The sequence below is a fragment of the Ptychodera flava genome, chromosome 5, assembly GCF_041260155.1.
Source record: "Ptychodera flava strain L36383 chromosome 5, AS_Pfla_20210202, whole genome shotgun sequence".
NCBI classification, from domain to species: Eukaryota; Metazoa; Hemichordata; class Enteropneusta; family Ptychoderidae; genus Ptychodera; species Ptychodera flava.
In genome coordinates, this window is record NC_091932.1 from 13,461,812 (window position 1) to 13,487,486 (window position 25,675).

The window sequence follows — 25,675 nt, forward strand, 5'->3', positions numbered from 1 at the left end:
GTAGTAGCTTAAAAATAGTTATTAATTCGAGAAAACTAAGAAAAGTGAAGTGTTGTGGCGGCCATATTGGATTTATGCAAATGTGGAATATTTCTATGACGACAAAATATTTCAACAACATTGCCTTGACCAAAAAGGAGGCAAGTAAGCCAAAAAAAACCAGTATCAAAATCATGTTTAGCCACATATTTTCAGTAGAAACCATCTATCAGCGACAATTTTATACCCATGAGCCCCCTTTACATTTATGCAAATTAGGCACTGTTGCACCCCTGAGATTTTATTATACTTTTAGTATGTTATTTCTAGGACCTTTCCAAAATGCATGGTGAAGAAAAAATTTCTGTTGCAATTAGTCCTAGGTTGACCCCTTTTTTGGCGTAGATTGACTGGACTATTTGTGATTACTAAAAGACATGTGTTAGCTGTGATTACGCAGCGGTGTGGGACATGTCGATCGCGGTTTTGCGGTGATGACCCTTGACCGAGTGCGATCGATACGCCGTGGCCCAAAACACCGCTGCATGCGTATTTACAGCTAGTGTATGGTACACAAGATACTGAAAGAAAAAAAAGTTTCTTCGCTTTTTTAGATATTCCAAAGTACTACACTAATAATTTCAAAGGCTTAAAATACAGATGCTTCAAAATTCAACACCTTTTACTATTTTGGAGAGAAAACTTACCCTTTCTGGTCTTGCTTCCGCACGATCACGACTTCAGCGTGCGTTTACAAGAAAAATGTCGCAACTTCCGTTTTGATGCATGACGGGATAAGAAGAGGCACCAAACTTGAACACCAAGTGTTAAGGAGTAGAACGCCTCTTGCTACGCCGATGTTAAAATTAAAACGTTCATGGTGGTCACTTCTTTCCAAATTTCAAAATTTCAACCCGTAATAAACGTGTAAAATTATTTTGTATACTTTCTTTTTTAGAAAAAACATGCTTTCAGTAATTTTAGACCGGAGATATTTTTCACTTAGTGGGAAATTCGTTACATCAAAATCCGTGTACGTTTGCCTAACAGCAATGCAGTAGTAAATTTAATATAACCATAGTAAAGTAAAAAACACTAAAGATTGTTAATTGTTTTACAGTATTGCAAAATTTCTGTCATGCTGAGTTTTTGAACACTTGAACGAGATGGTTGTTAACACTACGTGTTCAGGTTTAGAACACCATTGTTAATAATAGAACACTAGTGTTAAAAATATGAACACTAGCCGTTCAAATTTGAACACTGACACCACATTTTGAACGCGTAAAGACGCGTCTGGCGTCCGCTATGTTTACAGTGTATGAGGATGATTTTTCCACTGTTATCTGTGAACTAAGTGCAGATGTCGGTGTAAATTTAATTCATTTCTTTAATTCATCTGATACGTTGATCTGATTTTGTGGTTACACATAATTCAGTTTCTGTGCTTTATAATTCATTCACGGGCATTCTGTTGTTCTTAAATGATGGTGTATAAGCGTGTAAACATGATTTCGTATTTTAGTTTCCGTTTGCCGCTGGAGAACTTACATCGTGATTTTAAAAAAAATAAAAGCCTAAAAAATGAGGTATTATTAATACAAAAGAAACAGTCGCATTCTGCTTGTTCACCCAACTGATTATTCTTGCTCTCACACCCGGTCATTCTGCACCGCGGCATGCACGGCAGAGTTCTTACTAGTCTGGCAGAGACCCTGCGATTCGCGTTCTCCCCTGTTGGAACACGCGCGCCCTTCAGAGACGCGACGCGAATCCCAGGGTCTGGACGTTCTTGCAAGCGACCGGTCGGATTTCTGCCTGATCCGGGTACTTTATAGAACTCCACACAACCGTTAATCAAAACAAAAATGACAAGTAGCATAGCCAAATAAAATGAAAATGAAAAATAAAAACATACCACGTATATAGGTCTACTAGCTACTAGTATAATATTCACTAAGCCCAGTTAGATAGGTGTTTCTTTTGACGTCACTACCCTTATGAATATTCATACCCTTGCAAAAACGGACAGTCGCTGTGTCTGGCAGCGCGTGCTCACAGCTGCACAGCGTAGTCTTCGAATGCAGGCCCATCGTGGGCGCGCACAAAACAAGGCACAGCGACTGTGGAGAGTCTAAGTAGCCTCTCCAGAGGGCGCCGTGTATGACCTTCGGGCCACAAGTGGACGCGTTCAGACGCGTTCAACACGTCTCTCAAAATCCACCTTGAATGCTTTATCTGATTGGCTGTTCTCATGGCTAAAGCTGATTGGTTGATTACGCCCGGTAGAATATAAACACGGAAGTAGCTCGGAGCAGACGACAACTTCGGACAAGAGAAATTTAGAAAGTTTTGCTTGTCTAATATTTTTTTCATTATGTCATACTTGGCCAGAGTCTGTGTAGCTTGCAACACCACAGTTGACGAGAAACACTATGTTTCTGTGTTTGGGCGGTGCTCTACTGAAATCGACATCGTTGGTCGCCTTCGAGAATGGGGTGCTGTCGTTTTGTCAGGCAATCAGGGGCAGGTTATCTGTCAAAGGTGCTATCGAAGAATTTTAATTATTGAAGAAAAGATAGCAGAATTTGCATGCATTTGTCATGCTGAAGGTAAGTTACTGTATCATCGATGCCACATGCTGATGCACGTAAACCGTTACTACAACAAAGCCTGTACCCGGAAGTACAGGCTTTGTGTAGTACCGGCTACGCGTAGCGACGATATCAATGCCATGAAATTTTCAAAATGTACAAGTGAACAATTGATGATGCGTTAGGCCGGCAGATCGATGTATTGCGCAAAATACAGGGTCTGATACGTATACCATATATTGTCTCAAACTGTCATACGGATTCTCCATACTTAGGGCCCGGCTCGGATAGAATTAACAGGGAGGCCTGAGGGGAGGGCTGGTGCATGGCTCGGTCCTACCTCCATGGCTGGTGTCACCATTTTTCATGCAAGTGTTTAGGCGAGGTCACTAAATTTTGTGAAAGCGTTTGAGGGAGGACCAGTATTTTTCATACAAGGAAATTTTTATACAATATGACCAAAATATGTAAATGACCTAGACAAAATTTCAACTTAAGGACTAAACATAACTAAAAAGTGATAAAATTATATCTTACGGCCACATAGAATTAAAAAATACTGATTTTCTGAAACCATCATTGTGCAAATCTAAAACCCTGTCAAGATTTTGACTTACTTGCATGTTTTTATGAAATAGAGTGTTACTAGAGAACACAAACTTCACTCTAGGCTCTTTGTCTAATTGCACAAACATAGAAATATATTAAAAAGACAAATCATTTTTGGCATTATTAATTTCACACAAAAATGCAAAGTGAACATTCTCTTAGCCAAGGACAATAATTCTATTGTTATGCTGTCAAAGTTTGTACATCAAATTTTTTCAAGGGACAGTTCAGGTTGTTAAAACATTTCTGACTTATAAAAAATATAATTTAAATCATAATAGTGTTACAAAAATCATGCCATTTCAAAATCTTCTACTTCAGACATGAGAATTCACCTCCCAAGCTGCTTACATCATGTTGGCACCAATTTTCATCAAAGCTCTCCAAAAGATTTTAAATAATAAAAGTGCTACTAAATGACACTATTTCATTTCTATTCTTTAAAAATCCTCAGCATATGAAGGAGAGGAATCTCCTCTAATAATAATAATAACCATCTTGCAGTGTACCCATTTTCATAAAAGCACCCCCCACCCTAATTCTGTCCACACCCTCAAAATGCATATTTTTTTATCATTCTCAACTCTATGGCATCATAAAAGGGAGCAATATTTGTAAAGTTATATTTGCTGATTGTCTGGTATGTATATTACAATGAATGTGTCCATAGTTGCCAGACTGAGTCCCGGGGCTCAGTATTATTGCATGATAATCTTTAAGTTGTATGTCCAATCTTCTCACACAATTTTTACAAATTTTCATTTTATATTTCAGAGTCATCTGTTACAGGGGTAGAGCATGTAGGATCTAAGTCTGATAGAGTTGCCTATCAGCTCATCAAACCGAAACCAGTTTACAACTGCAATAACAACAACAGTACCAGTAATATCAGTCTTAATGATGCATCAGTGTTAGATACATCAGGATTACAGAATCCAGAGATGGCAGACTCAAAGTTGTCAATACCATTGAAACAAGTATGTCAAACAATGATTAATGATTTTGTGTAGAAATCTCGAGTTTCCTATTTTTACTGATTTTTTGATGTTCTACATTTTTGGTAAAAATTCATCTTCTCTGGAACTATTTGATGATTGCCGTCAATTTGGGTTAGACGCATGCAACGGTGTCTTATCTTTCAACTTTGTTCAAATTATAACACAATTAGGCCAGAAAGAAAAAAATTATTGTTCATCGGATGTTTTGGACCAAGGTTCAGGAGCGGCGAGCGAAAATTTTTTATTTTATTTTTTATTTTTAATCCAAGGGTAACGATGCACTAAACTTGACAAGACGGAGAAATTTCTGCCAAAAACCAATCAAGTTTGTGTTATGCTTTGCGAAATTCAGATGTTGCAACAACGTATTGACAGTCAACTCAGGGAAGACACGTCAGAAGTCGAATTCAAAATCCCATGCCCATGAAAACCCGACAAAGTGTAGGGCGCCACTAGTGGCAGTACTAAAATATTTGCAATGCAGAAGTATGAATTTCCCAAAAACACAAAAAATTTCCAAATCGGCCGAAGTAGAAGCGGCGATTCCAAAGAACAATTCATTTTTTCTTTCTGGCCTTAGCAGTATTTGACTTTGGGGACAATTTGTGGATATTAGTCAAAAAATTCTTTCTCAAAAACTACTGATCAAAATGCTGTGACTGATCAAAATGCTGTGAAATTTAATTCTTATGATCTAATAGATATCCTTATTGCAACATACCCATGTGGAAATCATTTTTATACATTTAGCTTGATTTGATAATTGTATTGGAGCAACAATGACACTGACAGACATTGTTACTATTTTTATTTCAGTAATTTTGAGTGTTGTGTAATAGAATTAGTGTGGAATTTGATTTTTGAAAATTAAATGTTTCGCTCTTGGCCTTTCTTATGGCTATGAAAGAAAAATTCAAGGAGTAATATATTTTTTTTCATCCTGGCCTTTACTATATCTGAATACATGTATGCTAAAATCAACCTTTGTGTACTTGCAACAAAATACCACTGACTTGTTTGAAACTTTATGATGTGCAGCATTATATAGTCAGACATGTGAAATCTACCTAACCAGTTTAAGAGGTATTTCCTTTCCTTTTTTAACAGAATGAAACAAAGGATCTTCACTTGGCTGTTCAGACGGGTTTACCACAGTTGATTGCTTCTAAAGTTTTAAAAATCAGATCACTGAATTTTGCAATCAAAAAGAACCTGTTGATTCAGCTGAACAGTGACTGTGAAAGGCTGTCCAGAAAGATGCCAGTGAAAGTTCAATTTTAAGGTAAAATTCCTTTTCAAACATAATGTGAATTTTCATGTGATTTCCTTTGAAACAGTAAAAGGTCATTGTTTATTTAAGGTTGGTCGTGGTATTCAAGTAATACTCACAAATTGGTGAAGTTTACTTTTTAGCACAATTTCAATGAGTACATTGTAAAGAAGTAAAAAATATGGGGTATCCATGCAAAATTTTGAAAAAAATGATAAAAATGACAAAAAATAGGAAATTTCCCCATCTTTAAGAAATATTAAAACTTCACAAAAGGTCTTCTCTGAACACAAAAAGAATGGTGGATCCCAGTACTGACATAGTATTTTCAACTAACATGTCGGCTGAAAGTCTGTCAACTTCAATCTGTAATAAGTATTGTCAAACATTTTATATAAATTTCTAAAATCACAATTTTATTTGAAAATGCTGTTTTTTCAAAGAATAAATTATTAGGAAAATGTAAAAAGGTTTAAATTGATTTTTTACATGTTGCAATATATAACCAAAAGTTGATGTTCTTTCATTTTGAAGCAAAAATAAATGGGGTCCTCATGGCAGTTTTCTTAAAAAATGCAATAAATGTGGTGAAAATGGTAGTATTTTGCTGGGTTGAGATTTTGACCCCCTAGCTCACTAATTTTCGACACACCCCAGTGACTTGTTTTTCACCACTCATCAATGTCAATATTTCCCTGGCAAAAACAGTTCTTATTAATTTGATGTATCAAACTTTTCAAATAAAGTTAATGTGGTGAGAGGCATAAGTTTTTGCTATTTTTGTTGTTATTCACGCACACAAGCTTTGGTAGTGAAAATTCCAAGTCAAACTCCTACACCTTTTCAACAATGGAGCTGCACTATCCTGCATAGAATACCCACAACCTACCTTAATTTTTTAATTTTAATAACTGATGTAAAGTTCCAAGTCAAACGCCTACACCTTTTCAACAATGGAGCTGAACTATCTTGCATGGAATACCCACGACCTACCTTAATTTTTTAATTTTAATAACTGATGTAAATGTTATAAGGGAACACTCATAAATAGCTATTTCTAAAGGTACAAAGTTGCTCATTTCTGACATTATTTCAGTTATTTAAGTTTCTTTTGAATGATTATTATTTTTGTTCTCCTCACTTAAATATACTCAATCACCAGTTGTTAAAGTTCAACTCTCACGTTTTGCATGGTTATAATATTTGAATTCTGTTATAAAACAGTTTTTGGTACATACCAAAAATTAAATGGTGGAAGTAACCATTCATTATGCCCATGTAAAGCGTGCGAGTTGAGCTGTGACATCTAGAGATTGAGCCCATTTCAATTAGCACAACAATACAAATGATATTTCACAATAAACTTAAACAACTGAAATAATGTCAAAATTGAGCGACTTTGTCCCTTTAATGATTATCTGCAAATCAACTGTCCTGTAACTAGAATCACTCCTTATCTCAAGTTGACAACAGGGAACTCCTTTTTAAGAGTTTGTTTCGATGCTTGCAGTACATAATAAAACATCATAGAGCCATGTTTCAGTACTGTTTGCTATTACTAGTATGTAAATTAAATGTGAATCAAATGTTATTATATCTTTTGCACACAATAAAAAGTAAGATAAAGCAAGCCCATACATATTTTGACAAGCGACCTAGCGGCCGATATAGCTCCGCTGTGTTTATGTAGAGAGTAACTATTTTTGACACATGTTGATGAAGAAGGTGGAAATCTTTGATAGCTCAATGCAATGGCCAAAAAAAAAAGTGGCTAAAATAAGCTGCAAAAAAACACAATTTCATCATACTTTTAATACAGTATATCACATCGGATCATCCCTAAGAACATGTCAACCAAAGCTATCCGATGAGTAGTTTTTTAAGACTGAAACTTTCTGACCAAAAATGGCAACATTGCCCTAAAAATACAAAATTACAGATTTCATCAGAAATTCAATATATATTACTTAGCTCATCTGTAGAAACCTGTATACCAAATTTCAAAGCTATCAGAACAGTACTTTTTGAGAAACACACTTTTTGACCAAAAATGGCAAAAATTGCCCCAAAATTACAAAATTGCAGCTTTCATCATAATTTCAATAAATATCATTAAGGTGATCTGTAGAAACCTGTATACCAAATTGCAAAGCTATCAGATGAGTTGTTTTGGAAATACACATTTTTTGACCAAAAATGGAAAAAATTAACCCAAAAATACAAAATTGCAGATTTCATCATAATTTCAATAAATATCATTAAGGTGATCTGTAGGAACCTGTATACCAAATTTCAAAGCTATCAGATGAGCAGTTTTGGAAATACACATTTTTTGACCAAAAATGGCAAAAATTGCCCCAAAAATACAAAATTACAGATTTCATCAGAAATTCAATACATATTACTAAGTTCATCTATAGGAACCTGTATACCAAATTTCAAAACTATCAGACCAGTACTTTTTGAAAAAAACATTTTTTGACCAAAAATGGCAAAAATTGCCTTAAAAATGCAAATTTGCATATTTCTGCACAATTTTAACAAATCTGAAATAGATCATCCCTAGGGACATATGTACCAAATATCAAAGCTATCTGACTGGTAGTTTTGAAGGAGAAGATTTTTAAAGATTTTTTTACCAAAAATGACAATAATTGCCTTAAAAATACAAATATGCAAATTTCACCACAATTTGAAACTGCATATTAAATTTCAAAGCAATCAGACAAGTGGTTTCAGAGAAGAAGATTTTTTTACCAAAAACACCAAAAAATGCCCCAAAAATACAAATATGCAAATTTCACTACGATTTGAACAAACTTAAGTGAGGTCACCCCAAGTGAACTGCATATAAAATTTCAAAGCAATTGGACTTGTGGTTTCAGAGGAGAAGGCAATTGTTGACGGACGACGGACGACGACGGACGACGACGGACAACGACGGAAAATCAACCTATTTGATAAGCTCCGCGTCGCTGACAGCGGAGCTAAAAAAACATAAAGACCATTTGTATACTGTGCCAAAACAAATTATCAACGGTTTTCTCAGGAGGGGCACCTTATTCTGGAAATTCTGAGGGAGAAGTAATTGCTTAAAGGTATAGTATGGCTAAGAGGGTGTATCTAAGTTGTTGAATGACCATTTGGTAGCACATATTCATTTACGTGGCCACCTTGCAAAAATGTTTGATTGGCTAGATCTCAACTTTCCATGGTAACAGTGGCTGAATTTTCATATATAACTGTTTACCTTAGACAGGATTACTGACCAGAATCCTACACATTTTTCTTGTCACACAGAAGCAAGACACCTTCTGATATGAAGGAATTTAAATGGCATGGCATCCTGAGAGAAATGAAGGATGAAGTTCCATACTTGTTGGATATTTTGGTTGGTGTTGCAGTCCCTGTGCATAGAGAGGCTACTAACTCAAGCCGGTGTGGAGATGCGCGAATGTACCCGATCAGTACAGTCTATGGTATTCTAATGCAGCAAAGACATCGAGAACTGAGTTTACTTCAGAGGATTAATACTGTGATTTTGAGTGCTGGTAAAGCAGATTCCAAGGTATATGTTTACTTGACTCAAGAAAATTACAGATGTAATCTTTGGTTGTGTATCAGTGATCCACTTCATTTTGCTATAATTGGGAATGCTTATGACAAATCTTTTTATTTCAAGAAGTTCACTTAATTGTTAAAGGGGAAGGTCTATGAAATCTATGAAAAACTGGTGTAAAATCCATCTTTGTTACTAACTTTCACTTACTGATAGCGCCATGGCGCCCATTTGAAAGCCTTTTGTTATCTGTGGATGTGATGTAACAGTCTAGTACTGCACTGACACTTATAGGGTTACCCAAGCTGTAGACTATGGGGAAGCCCTCTAAGTGTCAGTGCAGTGCTAGGCTTTTATGTCACTTCTACCTATAACCAATAGTTTTTAAAAGGGTGTCATCGCACTATCACTTTGTGAAAGTGAATGAATAACAAAGATTGATTTGACATCAGTTTAATTTTTAGTTCACGAACACATAGTCACTGAGTAATCTTCCCCTTTAATATGGAACAGAATCTGAAAGTAATCCTACATAGTGATTCTAGTTCTCTACACGTGAATCTTGCGTCATTCATCTGAATACCAAAGAATTATTAAAATTATAAAAACTCTAACCACTGTCAGACCACAGATGAAATTTTTATACACAAACTTTATTACATTCAGATAAAATTTCCATTCATAATGCAAATGTTATCTCAGGCGTCTTTTTGTCTCATGGTCTGACTCAGACTGGTTACTGACTGTAACAGGGCCACAATGATTTCATTCAGTTCTTACTAACTCTACAAGTTGGCACTGTTTCTCAGGTCAAACATCAACATTCAAGTTGGTCATTTTATGGCACAAAGGGTTTTAATCAAGAGTTCTAATTGTAAAAACGACTTATCTGTCTCTTCATGTATGTAAGAAATTTATCTGATATACTACTATGACAAAAGGAGGATCAGTCTTTCTCTTTTTTCTCTGATTAGCATACCCATCTTTCTATATACTGTATTGTAAGAAACAAGTCGTCAATAGGTGACACAGTCCCTGCCAGTTCAATGTTGTGTAAATCTGATTGTACAACGTTTTGTCATTGAGGCTGCACTTGACTTCTTCAACATGGCCAATGTTACCAGTGAGCCAACCAGGTACATCCCACCATCTCCATCTCCATCTTCAACTCAACCTGTCAAGAAAGATTATACTTTTGTTATAATTTTCTATTTGCTCAAGTCATTAGCAAATGGATAATGAAAGAGGATGAACTGTATGCGTATACATATAATGTCTGTTTCATATGATTTCAGACTTATGATCGTTTCAACCGGCTTGGTGTCTGTCTGAGTCATCAGCAGGAAATGAATATTCTTGAGTACATAGGAGGAAGATATCAAGATGAAATCATCACAAAGGTGACACAGGGCAGGAAATTTCAAATCACAGGTGACAACCTAGACTTGAAGGAAAATGTTCGGCAACTGTTGGTGAACAACAAAAACAAGGATCATCACTGGTTTACTTTGATATTAGTTTTTGACAGAATTGATTTTTCATCTTTTCCAAATGAAACCCCCAAAGCTAATCTACATGACATGCCGCCGTCATCTTTCATACCATCAAAAGAAGAAAAGCAAATTTTCAGATCAAATATAATCATTCTTGTTGCACGCATCATTGTAACACATCTCACAAAATTCAAACATCTTGCTTCTGTTGTACCAGACCACATAGCACACAGATATTCTCAACAAATGGAGCAAAAATCAAGTGTGTATAACCTTCCAATACAATTTAAGGATGAAAAGAAATATAGTGATATGGTAGACATCCAAGTTTCTGTTGAAGATTTTCTTACATCACTGTATGGCAAAGCTAATCAAGAAATCCAACAGGTACCATTTGGAGGGGATGAGTTAACACGAATTCGTGCACATAAGGCTAAATATATAAGGAGTGGGGCACATACACCAACAGATAGACTAGAGCATGTTTGCCCTATCGTAATTGAAAACTGGCATGCTAAACGTGCTTTCCTATCAGTTTTGTGGAGTGAATTGTACAGACAGGATTCTTCTAGGGATTCTGGGACTTTAAAATATTATAGGGAACTATTACAAAGAAACAACTTACCTTCTGATGTCACCAAAAATTATGATGCTGCTAAACAATTTCTCCTCTTGATTGTACGCTGTTTTGTCATAGAGGCTGCACTTGACTTCTTTAATATGGCCATGTTACCAGTAAGCCAACCAGGTACATCCCACCATCTCCATCTTCAACTCAATCTGTCAAGAAAGATTATATCAATATGGTTATTGGAAAGTTTGTTGATAATTATGTAATCCCTGATGTAATAAATGAATCCCAAGCACAATTTGGTGGCCATGATGCTCAGGTCATGGGTGCAAACCAGCAGGATATTGCCCAAGATCATTTATATTCAGTTGTGCATCATCACTCCCATGTTGATTCCGCTGCTGAACATCAAGAATTTCAGCAAGTCCAGGACCACAACTATACATGTGAACATCCCCTTGGAAGTATTGGTAGACAACTCCATGGTGATGGGATGGATAGAGTTCGCCTTTACAGTAAACAGGTCCTGGAACTTGGTCTGATGTTCATGCAGCTGGATGATACACACAAGGAAGGTGATGGTGACAGAGACATCATAAATTGGAAATATTTGTTGATGTACTTTAGATCAAAGAAAGCACACCATTCAAATTATGCAATTGAGGCCGTCAATAAGATTGCTCAAGTACAAGCCGTGTTGTCTGAGCAAATGGCACAACGTGTGTTATGGGGTCGATCTATAAATCAGAAAGGGGGTGCAGGCAATAATTTCCAACAGATTTAGGGAATGAGCTTCACAATAATTTCTTCAAGTCAATGGTCAAAGCGATGGGAGCTCAGAAGACTGAAAAGGCAATCTTGAGAGCTTCAAAAGCAGCCACTGGTCTCTATGACATTACCCGTAATTTTGATAATGTCACAAATATTAAACCAGAAAAAACAGACCACCCAATGAAAACTGAAACGGCAGATATGAATCTTGTGTTGGATGATTTGCGACAGTTAAAACCTTTTCTAGTAACTCCTGATAGGAGGCACGCACACTTTCCAGATACCGGACTAAGCCCTCTGGAGAGACTGAATATACCAGAGTTATATTCATGGATACAAAGAAAGAAAACTGAGATATTTGATGAAGTTGGCATTCCTTATACTGATGACAATAGTGATCATGAGTATGAGTATTAAATGCCCATAATCTGTTGACATGGTTATTTCAGTGAAAGAAAATAGCACAATCACTGATTTTTGAATGGACTTTTATAAAACCAATGAGACTGGATAGCCAATGTTATATAATGCTTAGACCACACGGGGCTTGTAATGAGATCTCAGAGTGTGGATTCCTTTCATGTACAGTGTAGATTGGATAATGACTGTCATGCACACTGCTGTTGCAGTGTTTATTTGTCAAAGGAAACATACTTTGGCATTGAGTAGTTCATTTCATCTTGATGTCACACACAAAATCCCCATTTTTCAAAAGCAAAGGGGTAATTTCAGGCAGTTTTCAGGTTCTGTACTGACTTTTTACTGCACATTGAGTGATTTTATGCAAGCATTATTGATATCACAAAATGTCAAAAACAGAGACTTTGTCCCTTTAAGCATTTCACTGCGGGGTACATACATTTGTACCTTTAAGAATGTATGAGCGGTAAAATTGAAAATATTGTCATTTCTTTAAATTCTTAATTTATTTTTCTTTGCAAGTATTATCAAACTGTATAATAAAAAAAAAAAGGGTTCACCACACTCATTTGTGAGATACAAGACTGTGAATTAAAATGCTGAGTCAGCATTATTTCACCAATGCATTTTTAATGGATGAGATAATTCAATGCTATTTATCTCAAAATTAACACGGTGACCATACAATGTTATGTGATCACTATTATTTATTGCTTTGATTAAGCTTTGTGCAAATTTTCATGAAAATGACAATAGCAGAAGTTGCTTTTCCAGCAATGCTCAATGTAATCCTACTGGAAGGGACAAATTCCATGCTTGTGTAACGCTCTTACATCCTTGACGTATTGTAAGTGCAATTTGCTTGTTTCATCATTCAATGTAACTCTGGCCACTACTCTCAAATGGGCTGTCATGGTAACAAACTCTTAACTTTTGATTGGTCTTTGTGCAAATTTCCATGTCACAGACGGGGTATCCTTGATACACCCCCTGGTTGAGTATCTTTGCGTCATTTTCTACAGGGTGTTTAGTCTTTACATGCAAGAAACTCAGTTTAACTGACTGTCTTATTGTGTACCTGTGGGATTTTCTTATATTTAAAATCTAAAAGCTCCCAACTCCAATTTCATGCCTCCTGAAGACCTAACAACTTTGTGCTTCATTGGCATAGGTTGTCAAGCATTTGGGGACAAGAAACAGATAAATTGTTATTTGAAAGTCTCTTTTGTAATTAACTACATAATTTATTGACTAAAGCTGCAATTATAGTTTTTGTAGAGGTTTTTTAGTTAACCTGATGGATTGAATCTTACCAATGAAAGTTTTAAAATTGTAAGGTCATGTAACATGTAAGGGTCATGAAAATTGCCTATTCCATGTTGATGGAGTGAATCTTACCAATGAAAGTGGAAAAATGTAAGGTCATGTAAGGGTCATGAAAATGGCCCATTCCATGCCAATACCTTGACTTATAGCTTTGATTTAAACCTTTCACCCCATTTCCCTGTTTAGAGGTCCAGCTTCACCATAGAAGACAATGGACCAAACTATGGTGGTGAAAGGGTTAAAGAGACAAAGTTGCTCATTTTTTTATATTTTTTCTGTTACTTCAGTTTCTTTTGGAATATTATTTATTATGGTCTTTTCACTGAAATGGGCTCAATCTCTATTTGTCACAGCTCATCTCACACCCTGTTCATGGACACAATACATGATTACTGCCATCACTGAATTTATGGTATGTGCTAAAAATTGTATTAATAATTCAAGTGGTATGACTATGTGCTGAATGAAAGTTGAATTGTAATATATTTCAGTTAGTTTAACAACATAACTGATTTTTTGAGAAATTAAAATTATTGTAATAGGGTCAAAAACGAGCTACTTTGTCCCTTTAGGAATCATATGTTCCTTGAAAAATTTATCTAGAATAGGCTGTTTTTATTGTGTCTTTTTGAATAATAATTCCAGCTGTCTCATATGTATTTGCTTGAAACATTTTAAGTGCAAAGTATTGTTGGGCTAAATGAGAGGGATACCAAACGTTCAAGTAAAGATGAAAATATTTGTCAACAGTATGGGCAATTTTGTAATAAATAAGTCATCATTGATGACACAGTCCCCGCTTCTCTATTTGATAAATGTTTGGTGTCTAGGTAGCTGTGGAATGACATTGATGCAACTTGCGTCAGCTCTATGACTTGCAAAATCATCTGAGCAACATTCAATAAATGACCTATCTCTGCCAGTTATAAGTTTTGATGACAAAGAAATGAAAAAATCACAACAAAATGGCTGCCTGGGGCATAAATTGGATCGTACTGCAAAATAAATTAACATGCATATGTACCGGTAGGACATAGTGCTTTGCTTTTGACAAAATCAATTCAAGGACGTTTGAGTTATTGCCGAAAAGACATGAAAAATCGCAACAAAATGGCCGCCTGGCAGCCATATTGGATTGTATCGCGAAAATAAATAGACGTGTATCTGTATGCCATAGTGCTTTGCCTTTGTGCCAAGTTTGAACAAAATCGGTTCAGCAGTGTCTGAGAACCGGCTCCGGACGGACAGACAGGACCCAATCTATAATTCCCGCCAGACTTTGATCATCTGCTGAGACTAAATATGGCCACCATTGAGCATCTTTTCAACCCATTTCTGAGTACTGTATCCAATAACAAGTGGATTTTAAAATGGTTTCAGTTGTAATTTCATCATGTAAATCTTTGTAAACAAGGGAATTATTATCTTAACAAATACTTGATGTCCATAAATTTGAAATGATAGCGGCCAACTTTTATGACATCCAAGTGAACTTACACCCTGGTGTTTTGTTGGTACAATATCATTCAGCTATATATACCAGTACGATATCATACCTTTTGAAACAGCAACAAAAATGTAAGAATGCACGAGACCTGAGTAGTGAACATTACAACAATGTAAAATAACAATTGTATGGTGCACTTTATTATATTGCTGGTTTGTTTACACTATAAAAATGATTTTGAGGTAATAGATACAATGATATGAGACCAAACTATCAAAAACAACGTTAAATTTGTGCAGTACACACTACGGTGACAATATGAATACTGGCCATTTCAACAATACAGATCTAGAATGCTCAGTGTGTTTAAATGAAATTGTCACAGATGTATCTATTGGTTGCCACTTTTTTACTAAATCTTTAAAAAGGTTTTGTCAAGTATATAGTTTTGTCAAGGCAATGTAGTATTTAAACTTGTGATGTATGATGAGTTTTGCTGGTGTCCAAATTCAAAAGAATAAATTTCATTTATTTCAAGATCAAGGACTACAGGTGTTTTTAATAAGGATCAGTGACACATGAAGTATATATTAGACAATATTTACATGGTTGTGAACATATTTTAAATTGTAGAAAAAGACATAAAAAAACAAAATCAATGACACACTATTCACACCCATTTGATCTATGAGTAAATACTAAATCTGCAAGTTGAAAACTTCTCGTAAATATTCAGTCTGGATACCCTTTAAAAGATGTACTGTTCAGTATTCAGATATGCTAAATTTTGTTTGGCCTTAAGTTTCTCGTGAAATATTATTTGTATTGTTCTACTCATTGAAATGAGCTCAATCACTGGTTACAACATTAACAGCTCAACTCAAACCCTGTACATGAGCATAATGCATGATTACTTCCATCATTTAATTTTTGACATGTACCAAAATTGTTTAATAGAAGAACTTGCGTGTTAAAACCATGCACAGAGTAAGAATTGAACTGTAACAACTGGTGATTAAGTATATTCTGTGAAGAGAACAACATCAATATTCAAAAGAAACGTGTGATATTGTTTTGGGCGTATACGGAAACTTAATCTACTATGACCCAGTGACGTCAGTTTTGTTTCTATACATTTATTACTACAACTACTTAAACTATTGCTACAGTAAAGAAGGTCACCAGTGAGTGAAAGTGGAGAGATTTGTAGAGAGATGAGCGGTGTGCTCTGAATCAATCTCAAGGCTAGTAGGGTGCATGAACGCCAGTCAAGTTGAAGTTGAAGTGGCAGTGGCTGAATCAAACTCTATGTAACATATGATAAGTTTACTAAGATATAGCTTATACTTTGGCGGGAAATGAGAGACTTTGTCCCTCTAACCCTTTCACTACCATGATTTGTCCCAAATCCATTGTTTTCTAAAGTAAATCCTGTACACAGGGAAGTGCGGGTGAAAGGGTTAGACCACTTCCATTTCAATATCTTCACCTGGGGAACATGATATGCATGTACATGAAATTTTACATACTGAACAACATAAATGTTTGGGTGAATCATCTAAAGACTTTGCAAAATCAAAATGGTTTAAGAGAATTTCCCGCAAACATTCAACTGAACTTAAGCAATATTTACGCATTGATGTAGATACATTTCTGATTAAAGCTATGTCTGATTTATTGTAATATAAGATTGCCCTAGCTAAACTACCATCCCTCCCTGCCCTACCTGTTTCTTGAAAGTAAAACTCAATGGTCTTCGGTACCCCAATATGGATCACTTGCCTCACCCGCTGACAATCAAGACCCATCCCAAGAGCTACAGTGGCAAAAACGACTCGCAGAGAAGAAGAAGAATTCATGAGAGAAGAAAGAATTTCTGATTTCATTGCTGCTGTTTGTGGGGCGTGATATTGGTTGAATAGTCTGTATATAGGAAGACATGGAGCATTGGCAGGCTGAAACTGATCATTGCCAAGAATGTGTTCAAACAAGATATATGCATACCCGCACCATTCTAATGGGAGATAGATAAATGTCAATGGAAAATCTAACTTTCTCTTCTTCAAATCTTCAGCTAGGGGTTCTAAAATTGTACTATAACTTTCTTTTCCGCTTTGGCTTGGTAGACGCAGGTACTTTTCGTAGATGATATTAGGGCGGTTTGGGTTTTCCCTTATCCTCACAGGATTTTGAAGACACAAGGATGACACTATGGCCTCTTCATACTTTTTTGTTGCAGTAGCTGTCAGTGCCAGGTGGGGAATATTTGGAAACAAAGAAGCAAGAACACAGAGGCGAGAGTAATCTGGGCGAAAGTCATATCCCCTGTAATAAAAAATTAAAGAGAAAAGTTATGAATTAATAGTGCAAATAAACAGAAATAAATGTGTTTTTATTGAAATATTGTTGATACATTATATATCGATATCTTACTAGTGTGATAGTGTTGTAGTTTTCTATCTTGGTTGTGTTTTAGGTATGAGACTGTTGTGACTATACAAAGCAACAGCAGATAAAAGTGACACCACAATCAAATGACAATGCAGGAAAACTAGTATAAGCACACATCCTACAGCACATGCTGAAAGGTGGAAAACAGAAATAAACAAATCGGTTTTTAAGTGAGTTTTAAGACCGTCAACAGTGGTAACATCTGAAAATGGGGGAATGTTTTCTCAGATTAATTCTAGAGGCACTGATGAGGAAACTATTACACAGCTGTCTGCTTGGTACTTTAAAAGACATTGTACACAATGGACGAACAATTACAGTGTGCACTGACCAGTTGTAAACAAAAATAGTAATTTAGTATCTAAAATGTACGCCTCCTCTGGCCCAGTTCACTGTGGGGCAAGGTTCTCTCATATACCTAGCATTATTTTTACACAAGGAGCATGATTTTACTCACCAGTCAATACAACAATGAGCTTCATCCACAGCTACAGCAACTAGATTTTCCCGGTATTTTCTTGAGATCAATAAACTTCTCCCATCTTTGTTAGACACAATTGCTTCAGGGTGCGCAAATAAAACATGGATATCTCCTGTTTCGATTAGCTTCAGATCATCTGTTTCTTCTAACTCAACTTCTGAAATATCTTCGCTACACGCTTTGGTCTTCACGTCAAGGGAAGCTGCTTTCATACCAATTGCTCGCAATTTTTGCACTTGCTCCAAAATCAGAGCATTTAGTGGTGAAATCACCAACACTGTTCTCAAAGTGTCACAGTGACCAAATTGCTTGCATGACAAGAGATATGGCAAGAGCTGGTATATTACAGATTTCCCGTAACCCGTCGGCAACACAACCATAGCATCACGGCCATCATAAATGCTTTTTAAGGCCTCCACCTGTTTTTCCCGTAGCTTCAATGATGGGGAAAAACAGTGTATTGATTTCTGTAATGCGTCCTGGAAATCCATACTTTTAGTTACTGAGAGGGTGGGTCGAAAAATTTGCCTTACAAACTCACTGCAAAAGTTCCGCCGACGGTCTTGATCAAACTAATATTATGGCGGGTTTTTGCTATCGTTTGGGAATATTATTTGGCGGGTGTTTGCTATCGTTCGGTAACAACAAACATTCAACTTACCGTAAATCGTATTATATCCATTAAATGCTCAATGACTGCGTCCATCATGTCAATAAGTTTCCTGCACCGATGTAAACTTCATCAAAATAAAGAGTGACCTTGCGTGAAAACATCCTATCGCCGTAAATTTCTGCTTGCTCTATCTCCGCCATCAAGATCACCCTCTGAATCCGCTGCCATAGTGATTTCAGAACCGGAATGCAGTCGACGAATCATTTACCTTCCCCTACATCGAACGCCATTTTGGCAACGTCATTGGTCGTTCAAGGTGGATTTTGAGAGACGTGTTGACCGCGTCTCTGGAAAGCCAAAGGTCATAGACGGCGCCCTCTGGAGAGGCTAGAGTCTAAGTTCTTACCAGCGCGTATTTACCGCAATCATGAAGCGCGTAGAATGACGACGGTACGTTGCTATGACTGCCGTGTACATGAGCGCGGTGACTGGAACGTGCACGCGACGACGACAGCTATGCACGCGAGCGCCTCTGAACTGTCGTCTGCTGTCCCGGCCTCAGAGATGTATATACACAAGGGTATGCTCATATGAACATCGAACCTGACGATGTGCGTTACAAAAAAGGGGGGACAGGGGGGACAGATACTATTACCCTCTAAAACGTCCGCAAAAGGTAAACAAATTTTTTATTTTTAAAATGTAACTCACTGACGATAGAAAGTAAAATACAGAATGAAAAAAAAGAAAAAAAATGTGAAAATGTAACCCTTGACCTCCAAGACTTGTTCACGTTCCGTTCGACCCAAACAGACTAAGTGAAAAGAAATGCACATTTGAAATAATCTTTCGGGTTCTATCGAAAGGCTTTCACTAAAACTGAAAAAAAATTAAATGTTCTTCTTTGGAATATTATATTGGAAGGTTTTTACTACGAAGAGAAATAAAAAATATGTCCTTTCTTCTGCGCATGACGAAACCACAGAACGGCATTTGCTATATTAGCGTATTTTGCGACGTTCGAACATCCAAAGTCGCTACCGGATAACGGCAATTTGTAACGCACATAGTCAGGATTAGCGATGCATTTATTCTCGGTCATATTTCGAATATCTACAATATGTCTATCATTTTCATAACTTGATGTGTGCTACGATGCCATTTCAAATTTCATACGTCGTTTTCGCGACGGAATTCGACTCGTTTCATCGGTAAATAATGTCGTCCAGAAATGATTTGCATACCCTTGTGTATATATATCATTATGTGAAACGACACAGTGCAGGTCGCGCGCGTACCTATAGTACGCGTATATATGCGAGCGTCGTTCCGCCGCGACGTTTAGCATCGAAAGAATACGGTCGATGTGGTCGCTTGTGACGTTCCCGTAGACACGTCCGACCTTGATCTGGTTTTGTAGCTAAGTAGGCATTTCAATCTGAACGGCATTCTGTTATAAATTTCTTACACAGTTATCATCAAAGTTCGCTTAGTTTATTCAGACTATCAATTCAGAACAACAGAGTGCCCGTGATTCATTCTGGGATTGCCCTCAGTACAAAGAATATCGATTACAATCGCCAAGATATTTCAAAAGAACAAAATGGCCGTACGTATCCTTGTAGTTTGTGTTACAAATTAACATGATTTGCATTAAAACGGAGTGTTTAAATATTACATCGTCATGAGACAAAGCAACTTAAAGAGATGTTTAGACTAGTCGACACGCTATTCCTCTTGATGGTTATAGTATCATTATTGGCTATGTTTAGAGCAACATTCTATTCCATCAGCCTGATAATAAGGTCACTTTTTCACATGCGAAGTGATTTGTCCGATGAATGATCTTAAAATGAAGCTAAATCTGTTGGTTAATTTATTAGTTGTGATTTCGTGATTATTCGCTCTAGTTCACTCTTAAGAATACATGGCAGTGGTCTGTTCATATCAATGTACAGTCACTACAATTGTAAACACATTAACCTACTAACAAGGTAATTTTGGAGATAAAAATAAACGATATGACGGAATTTCAACCTGATACAATTTTGTGTCGTATGCTTGCACGTTGTATTCTCCCTCCCCATAACTCTATTCTAATCATTGTATTGCGACATTAATGAACGCGACATGCACTTACTACTTACGTGATGTCAGCAGTATTTAAAGTGGAACACTCAGCTGGAAACTTAATTTTTATCTCGACCATTTGTCGTAGAATTCGTTTTTCGAATGATAAACTTTTCATTTTGCATTCAGCGGCAACAATCTGTTACGCTGGGAGTCGATAAACATGTTGTGAACAAAAAGGACAGGAAAACACGATTGTTTCTCATGCAGGAGTAGGTTACACAAGACCAGGCTACATGCAAGATATCCAATCAACGCACCTCTTATTTTTAAGCTTGTACAACCTTACTATTAAGCAGAAGTCATGGAGTAAGCGCTCTGTCACCAAACGCTGTACCTTAAGCACCTTTCTTCCAAGTATCAATGGACATGAAGATAATTACATGGAAGTACCTCTCAAATTAACCAAGCTACAGTGACTAAAAGTGCATGCACAGCAATCAAATATAATGCTGCCCTCCCCCGCTACCTTGTTTCTATGGCTACCATATCTGTTACAAAGAGCAGCTACACTTAATTCCCTTATATCTGCTGTTCCTTGCTACCCATAGTGACGTGCGGTAACACTCACAAAGACGGGTCTAAAATCGTGCTTTATCTACTTTTAACTTATGTTATTGTTACATTGTGTGGTAAATTGTTGTCACACTTACTGTGAATTTAGAGCGTACGCTATATGCTTTCCAATATATTTCTCGCAATTCCTTCAAGTTACATCTCTATGCAACCCGTATGACTAATATAAGCAATCTGAATTCCTGTGGATCCATATCGATTGGGCATTTCAAGAAATATCCACCTTGACGAAGAAAATGGAATATTTGCTTAATATATAAAGTATGAAAAGAGAAACAACGGCAAACGCGTTGGCGTCTGCCCTTTCAACGCTCAGAAAATAATAATCGATGCTACATGTAAATAAATAAACTTTCATGAGGTGCACAACCACCCAGAGAAATTAAGAGCCAGTCGTAAGAGGCCCTTATGCGATATCACACATTATTACATGTATTTAAATAGCCAATGGCTTAAACATATTGAAACAGTATGGTGTTATTCAAGTTGTTTTGACCTTTCGCCACCGCCAGTGTACAGTAGATGTAAAGTCAATACAGTGCAATGGTTGAGAATTTCTGGCGAATGTGTTCACCTACACACAAATAAGGCAAACTTCCGATTTTCTCTTACACGACGATTTATTCTACCAGAATGAATATCAATAAATTGTATCATGATGGAAATCACTGTTTATACCGTTAACAAGGAATGCGAATATGGTAACATGAAAATGATGTAAAGGCAAGATGGACTGATTGAACTAAACGTAAACAAATCAAACAAGCAAACTTTAACTGTTATTAAAATACTACAAAACGAGCTACATGTCACTTAGATTAAAAGTTCGCTGTACAGTTCTACATAGTGCCCTCTTTAGGTTGAAGCTAGTCTTTTACAGCGTCCTCTTGCTGTCCTCACTGCAACGTTTAAAGCTACAGTAGTTGAAACTTCAAATCAAATCCTTTAAAAATTGTATACACAACTAACAAGAAAGAAGGCTTATGATAGTAGAAGCTATGAGTGGCGTTTTTATCACGAAAATAGGGGGCCGTGGATAATTTAAACACGCGCACGGTAAACGTAACATCTGTGTTTAGGGGGGGGGGGAGTTGGCTGTATTTTGATTAACAAGCGCAAAAATCGCACATTAAGTTTTCCTATCAAAACATCACGCAACATATTTATCTGTATCGCAAAATATCGCACTTCATTGTTTTGCGTGTGCCAGGTCAGTACGGCACCGGCGCTACACCAGCATTCTTTTGACATACATTTAAATCAGTGCACGAGTAAAATAACGTAACGAGCATTGTTTCATTTCATGCAATTGGCTGCGTCAGTGTTGAGTTGGCACTGAACAGAGATTGATTTTAGAGGGGGTATGCGGGGGGGGGGGGGGGTCGGTCGGTAGCGTATGCGTGATTTCATAGCGAAGAAATTATCACAGATTGTTTAAAGCAGATTCAGAATGAGGCTTGGTTGATTTCCGCACTAAGTCTTCCAAACTTTCGGTTTAGGGGAGGGGGTAGGTCGGGTTGAGAACACACGCACTTAGTTACTGTAGTCGGCTGCATTTATGAAAAAAAAGACCTTACCCCAAAAAAATTGCTACAAAAGGTTTCTCAACGGTTTTTGATAGAGTCAAATGTGCTTAATAACATACTAAAAGTCTACCAAAATCTGACCACCGGAAACGCGTCATTTTCAAGATGGCGTCCAAGATGGCCGCCATATACTTAAAATGGCCATAACTACTTAAATATTAAACCTAGACTAGTGATGTCTGTGTCTACCACCATGTTTTAGTGGTTTAGGAATCCAACTATCATATCTAGATTATAGACAAGTGGTCATAAGTCCCATAATTTGCATATTTGTACATGTATTAAAAATATCACTGTCACATTCTTCGTCCGGAACATGTTGCTCATGTGGATTTTCACAATTTCCGAGGTTAGGTAGTAAAGGGAAATCAACTCCACACATCGTTCATATTTGGATTGTTTGCGTTTTGTGTATGAAAGTATGTATAATATAAGTGTATGTCATGTTTGGCTGTTTTAAGTAAAGTGTTGCTTAGCCATGGCGAGACGTACCCGTAATCTACGAGTCTTGATGTTACTCCACACTGAAGCGGAGAGACAAGTGTGACACTGCGGTCCTTGGCGCTGCGTTTCGAAAACAGAGTTTTCTTCATCAGTCGCTTAAAATTCATTCTTGATTGATGAGACGTGTTGAATGGTTGATTGTCTTTATTTGGTAGTATGTTGTTCCACTTACGTTTGTTGTTCAAGTAGGGAAGCTAGAATTTCTACTGGTTGGTCTTGTTGTGTTTGTGTAGATTCGTGTGAACCTGAGTTCGAGCTGTCGTCGCTTTTGTGAAATCTGGCGCTTATAAGTCTATCGCCTATATTTCTGTTCCTTCTACCGGTATATGCGATTATTGGTTGATTTTGGAACAGTTTTTTTTTAGTGTTTCGTCTTTTTCAAGTTCACTCCATTTTTCTGTCAGGGCTTGCTTGATTTTTGTCGTTTCGATGTACGGGCTTTATGTTGTTATGAAGACTACTGTATTGTTTGTGGCATTCTTTCTTTCTTTTTGTTGTTCAAGCTGTCTTTTTCTGCTTTTATGATCTGTTTGTCTGATAATGCGTTCTATTTCCTTTCTAGCTCATATTTAGTATGTGCATAAATAACAAAAACCATCTAATCTGGTGAGTCGGTGGCGTCTGTGTGTCTCTATGTATGTATGTGGGTATGTTAGTGCGGATGCATGTCCGTCACATGCAAAAGCTCCCTTACCGCCAAAGCTATCATCTCAGTATTTGGTGTACAGGTAGATGCAGGGGCTGAGATGTGATGTTGTTCAAATGGACGTCAAAAATGTGCAAATGAGGTTAGAAAAAGGGAAATCCTGCAAATGTGTAGGAGTGGTGGTATGCCAGTGATGAAACAGGCTACTCCACTGACCTTGAATCATTTCCTGTCATTGTTTTTGAACTGTTACATATTAACAGACCTGCTCAAACTAAGAGGGACTAGCTGTTTTTGCTATGCATGTTGCTAAAGTTGACCTCCAGTATCCCTAAACTAAAATATTCATGGACTACCAGCCATTGTCACTGGGCTACCAACTTCAGAAAATGGTAGCCCAAGTGGACTACCAGGGTAAAAAGTTAATTTCGAGCACTGTATTTGCAATAGCTGTCTTGTAGTTGTCCATTTCCGCCCTTCCAGTGTATAAACACACCGGATTGTAAAAATAGTGAGTAGTAAATTGACCCGCTATCACTCGATTGGATTATAAATGCAGAGTGCCATATGACGGGGTGGGCTTGGGGGACATGCTTACCCCAAGCCGCCAATGATTGGACCAGGGGCCTAATCACAAGTTTTTGCGTCTGTTTTGAAATGACATTGACATTGATTTTCGTGTTTTTATCGCCATAATGTATCCATAGAGAATAACTCTATGCCTCTCACTATATCAAGTGCTTATCATATTTTATCATATACCTACATTCACGTGCCTGTGTAAAGCTATGGGAGAAAGCGCCCTAAGATCCGTGCATTTTTTTACGTATCACGCCCCGGCCCGGTGCCCAAATATGGGCAATCGCGTGCATTTCTGAACTATCTCGATTCTGGTTACTACGCGCGTTGCTATCCGCAAACGTCCCATTCGTACACAAAGCCAGCGCGAGATTAGGAAAACGTCTGCTCGCTCAGATCGTAGTTGCGCGTGGCGACAGTGGAGCCGCGCCGGTGACATCGGCTTTTATTTCTAAATTCTAGTGAAATCCTGTGCATACTAAGTGCGTGCCTGTTCAGTATACATTGCAAGAAACTGACATCACGCTTTTGTCCCTCTTACACCTCGATTTCAGCCTTGGTAACTGTTGGTCACGTAAAATTACTAATAGTACGGATGTTGCTTTGCGCGTTGTAGAATTCTGCAGGTAAACTAATGTTGTCATTATGTATGTCAATCCGCGACGGGAAGCGGCCATCGTATTTATGAAAACTGACATAATTTGCGATGGATTTTTTATATCGCACGCATTTTTATCTCCTATCCAATGTTGAATATTATGTAAACTACATATTTATCATTCCATAAGGTATACGATAAAACCTTTACGGCCCTGATACGGCTTTTGCGGCCCTTGGTCGTACGGCGTACGGCCCTCGCACGCTCGGGTCCTTCCGCCGCACGACTTCGGGCCGCAAAAGCCGTATCAGGGCCGTAAAGATTATTGTAGACTTTTTGTTGGTATTTAGATTTTTGATATGTCACAATTATCGCAAACTCAAACAAAACCGTTATTTCGTAAATCACTTGTTGAGAGTGATACTAATCTGTCCATGAAGTCTACCTTTAAAGGGGCACCAAGGTATGGTGGCA

General features: G+C 37.2%; 2 protein-coding genes and 1 long non-coding RNA gene across 5 annotated transcripts; 1 reads left to right on the forward strand and 2 right to left on the reverse strand.

The window, feature by feature from the left end:
• Window positions 1-2,184: 2,184 nt before the first annotated feature.
• On the forward strand, window positions 2,185-15,574 carry LOC139133066 (uncharacterized). Of its 3 annotated transcripts, none has more exons than XM_070699469.1 (5): window positions 2,185-2,591; window positions 3,957-4,159; window positions 5,288-5,462; window positions 8,751-9,018; window positions 10,305-15,574. In XM_070699469.1, the coding sequence occupies exons 4-5, from the start codon at window positions 8,770-8,772 to the stop codon at window positions 11,337-11,339; spliced, it is 1,284 nt and encodes a 427-aa protein (XP_070555570.1). In that variant the 5' UTR covers window positions 2,185-2,591; window positions 3,957-4,159; window positions 5,288-5,462; window positions 8,751-8,769; the 3' UTR covers window positions 11,340-15,574. The 3 variants fall into 2 exon arrangements, with proteins under 3 accessions (XP_070555570.1, XP_070555572.1, XP_070555569.1); XM_070699468.1 differs by having other exon boundaries at window positions 2,185-4,159.
• Window positions 9,644-18,947, reverse strand: LOC139133067 (uncharacterized). The gene is made up of 3 exons (XR_011552523.1): window positions 18,631-18,947; window positions 11,128-11,282; window positions 9,644-10,183 (listed from the first exon to the last, which is right to left on the reverse strand). It is a non-coding gene; the product is annotated as an uncharacterized lncRNA (long non-coding RNA).
• On the reverse strand, window positions 16,085-18,617 carry LOC139133065 (uncharacterized). Its single transcript, XM_070699467.1, has 2 exons — window positions 17,946-18,617; window positions 16,085-17,362 (listed from the first exon to the last, which is right to left on the reverse strand). Exons 1-2 carry the CDS (start codon window positions 18,458-18,460, stop codon window positions 16,498-16,500), a joined length of 1,380 nt encoding a protein of 459 aa, XP_070555568.1. The 5' UTR covers window positions 18,461-18,617; the 3' UTR covers window positions 16,085-16,497.
• Window positions 18,948-25,675: the final 6,728 nt, after the last annotated feature.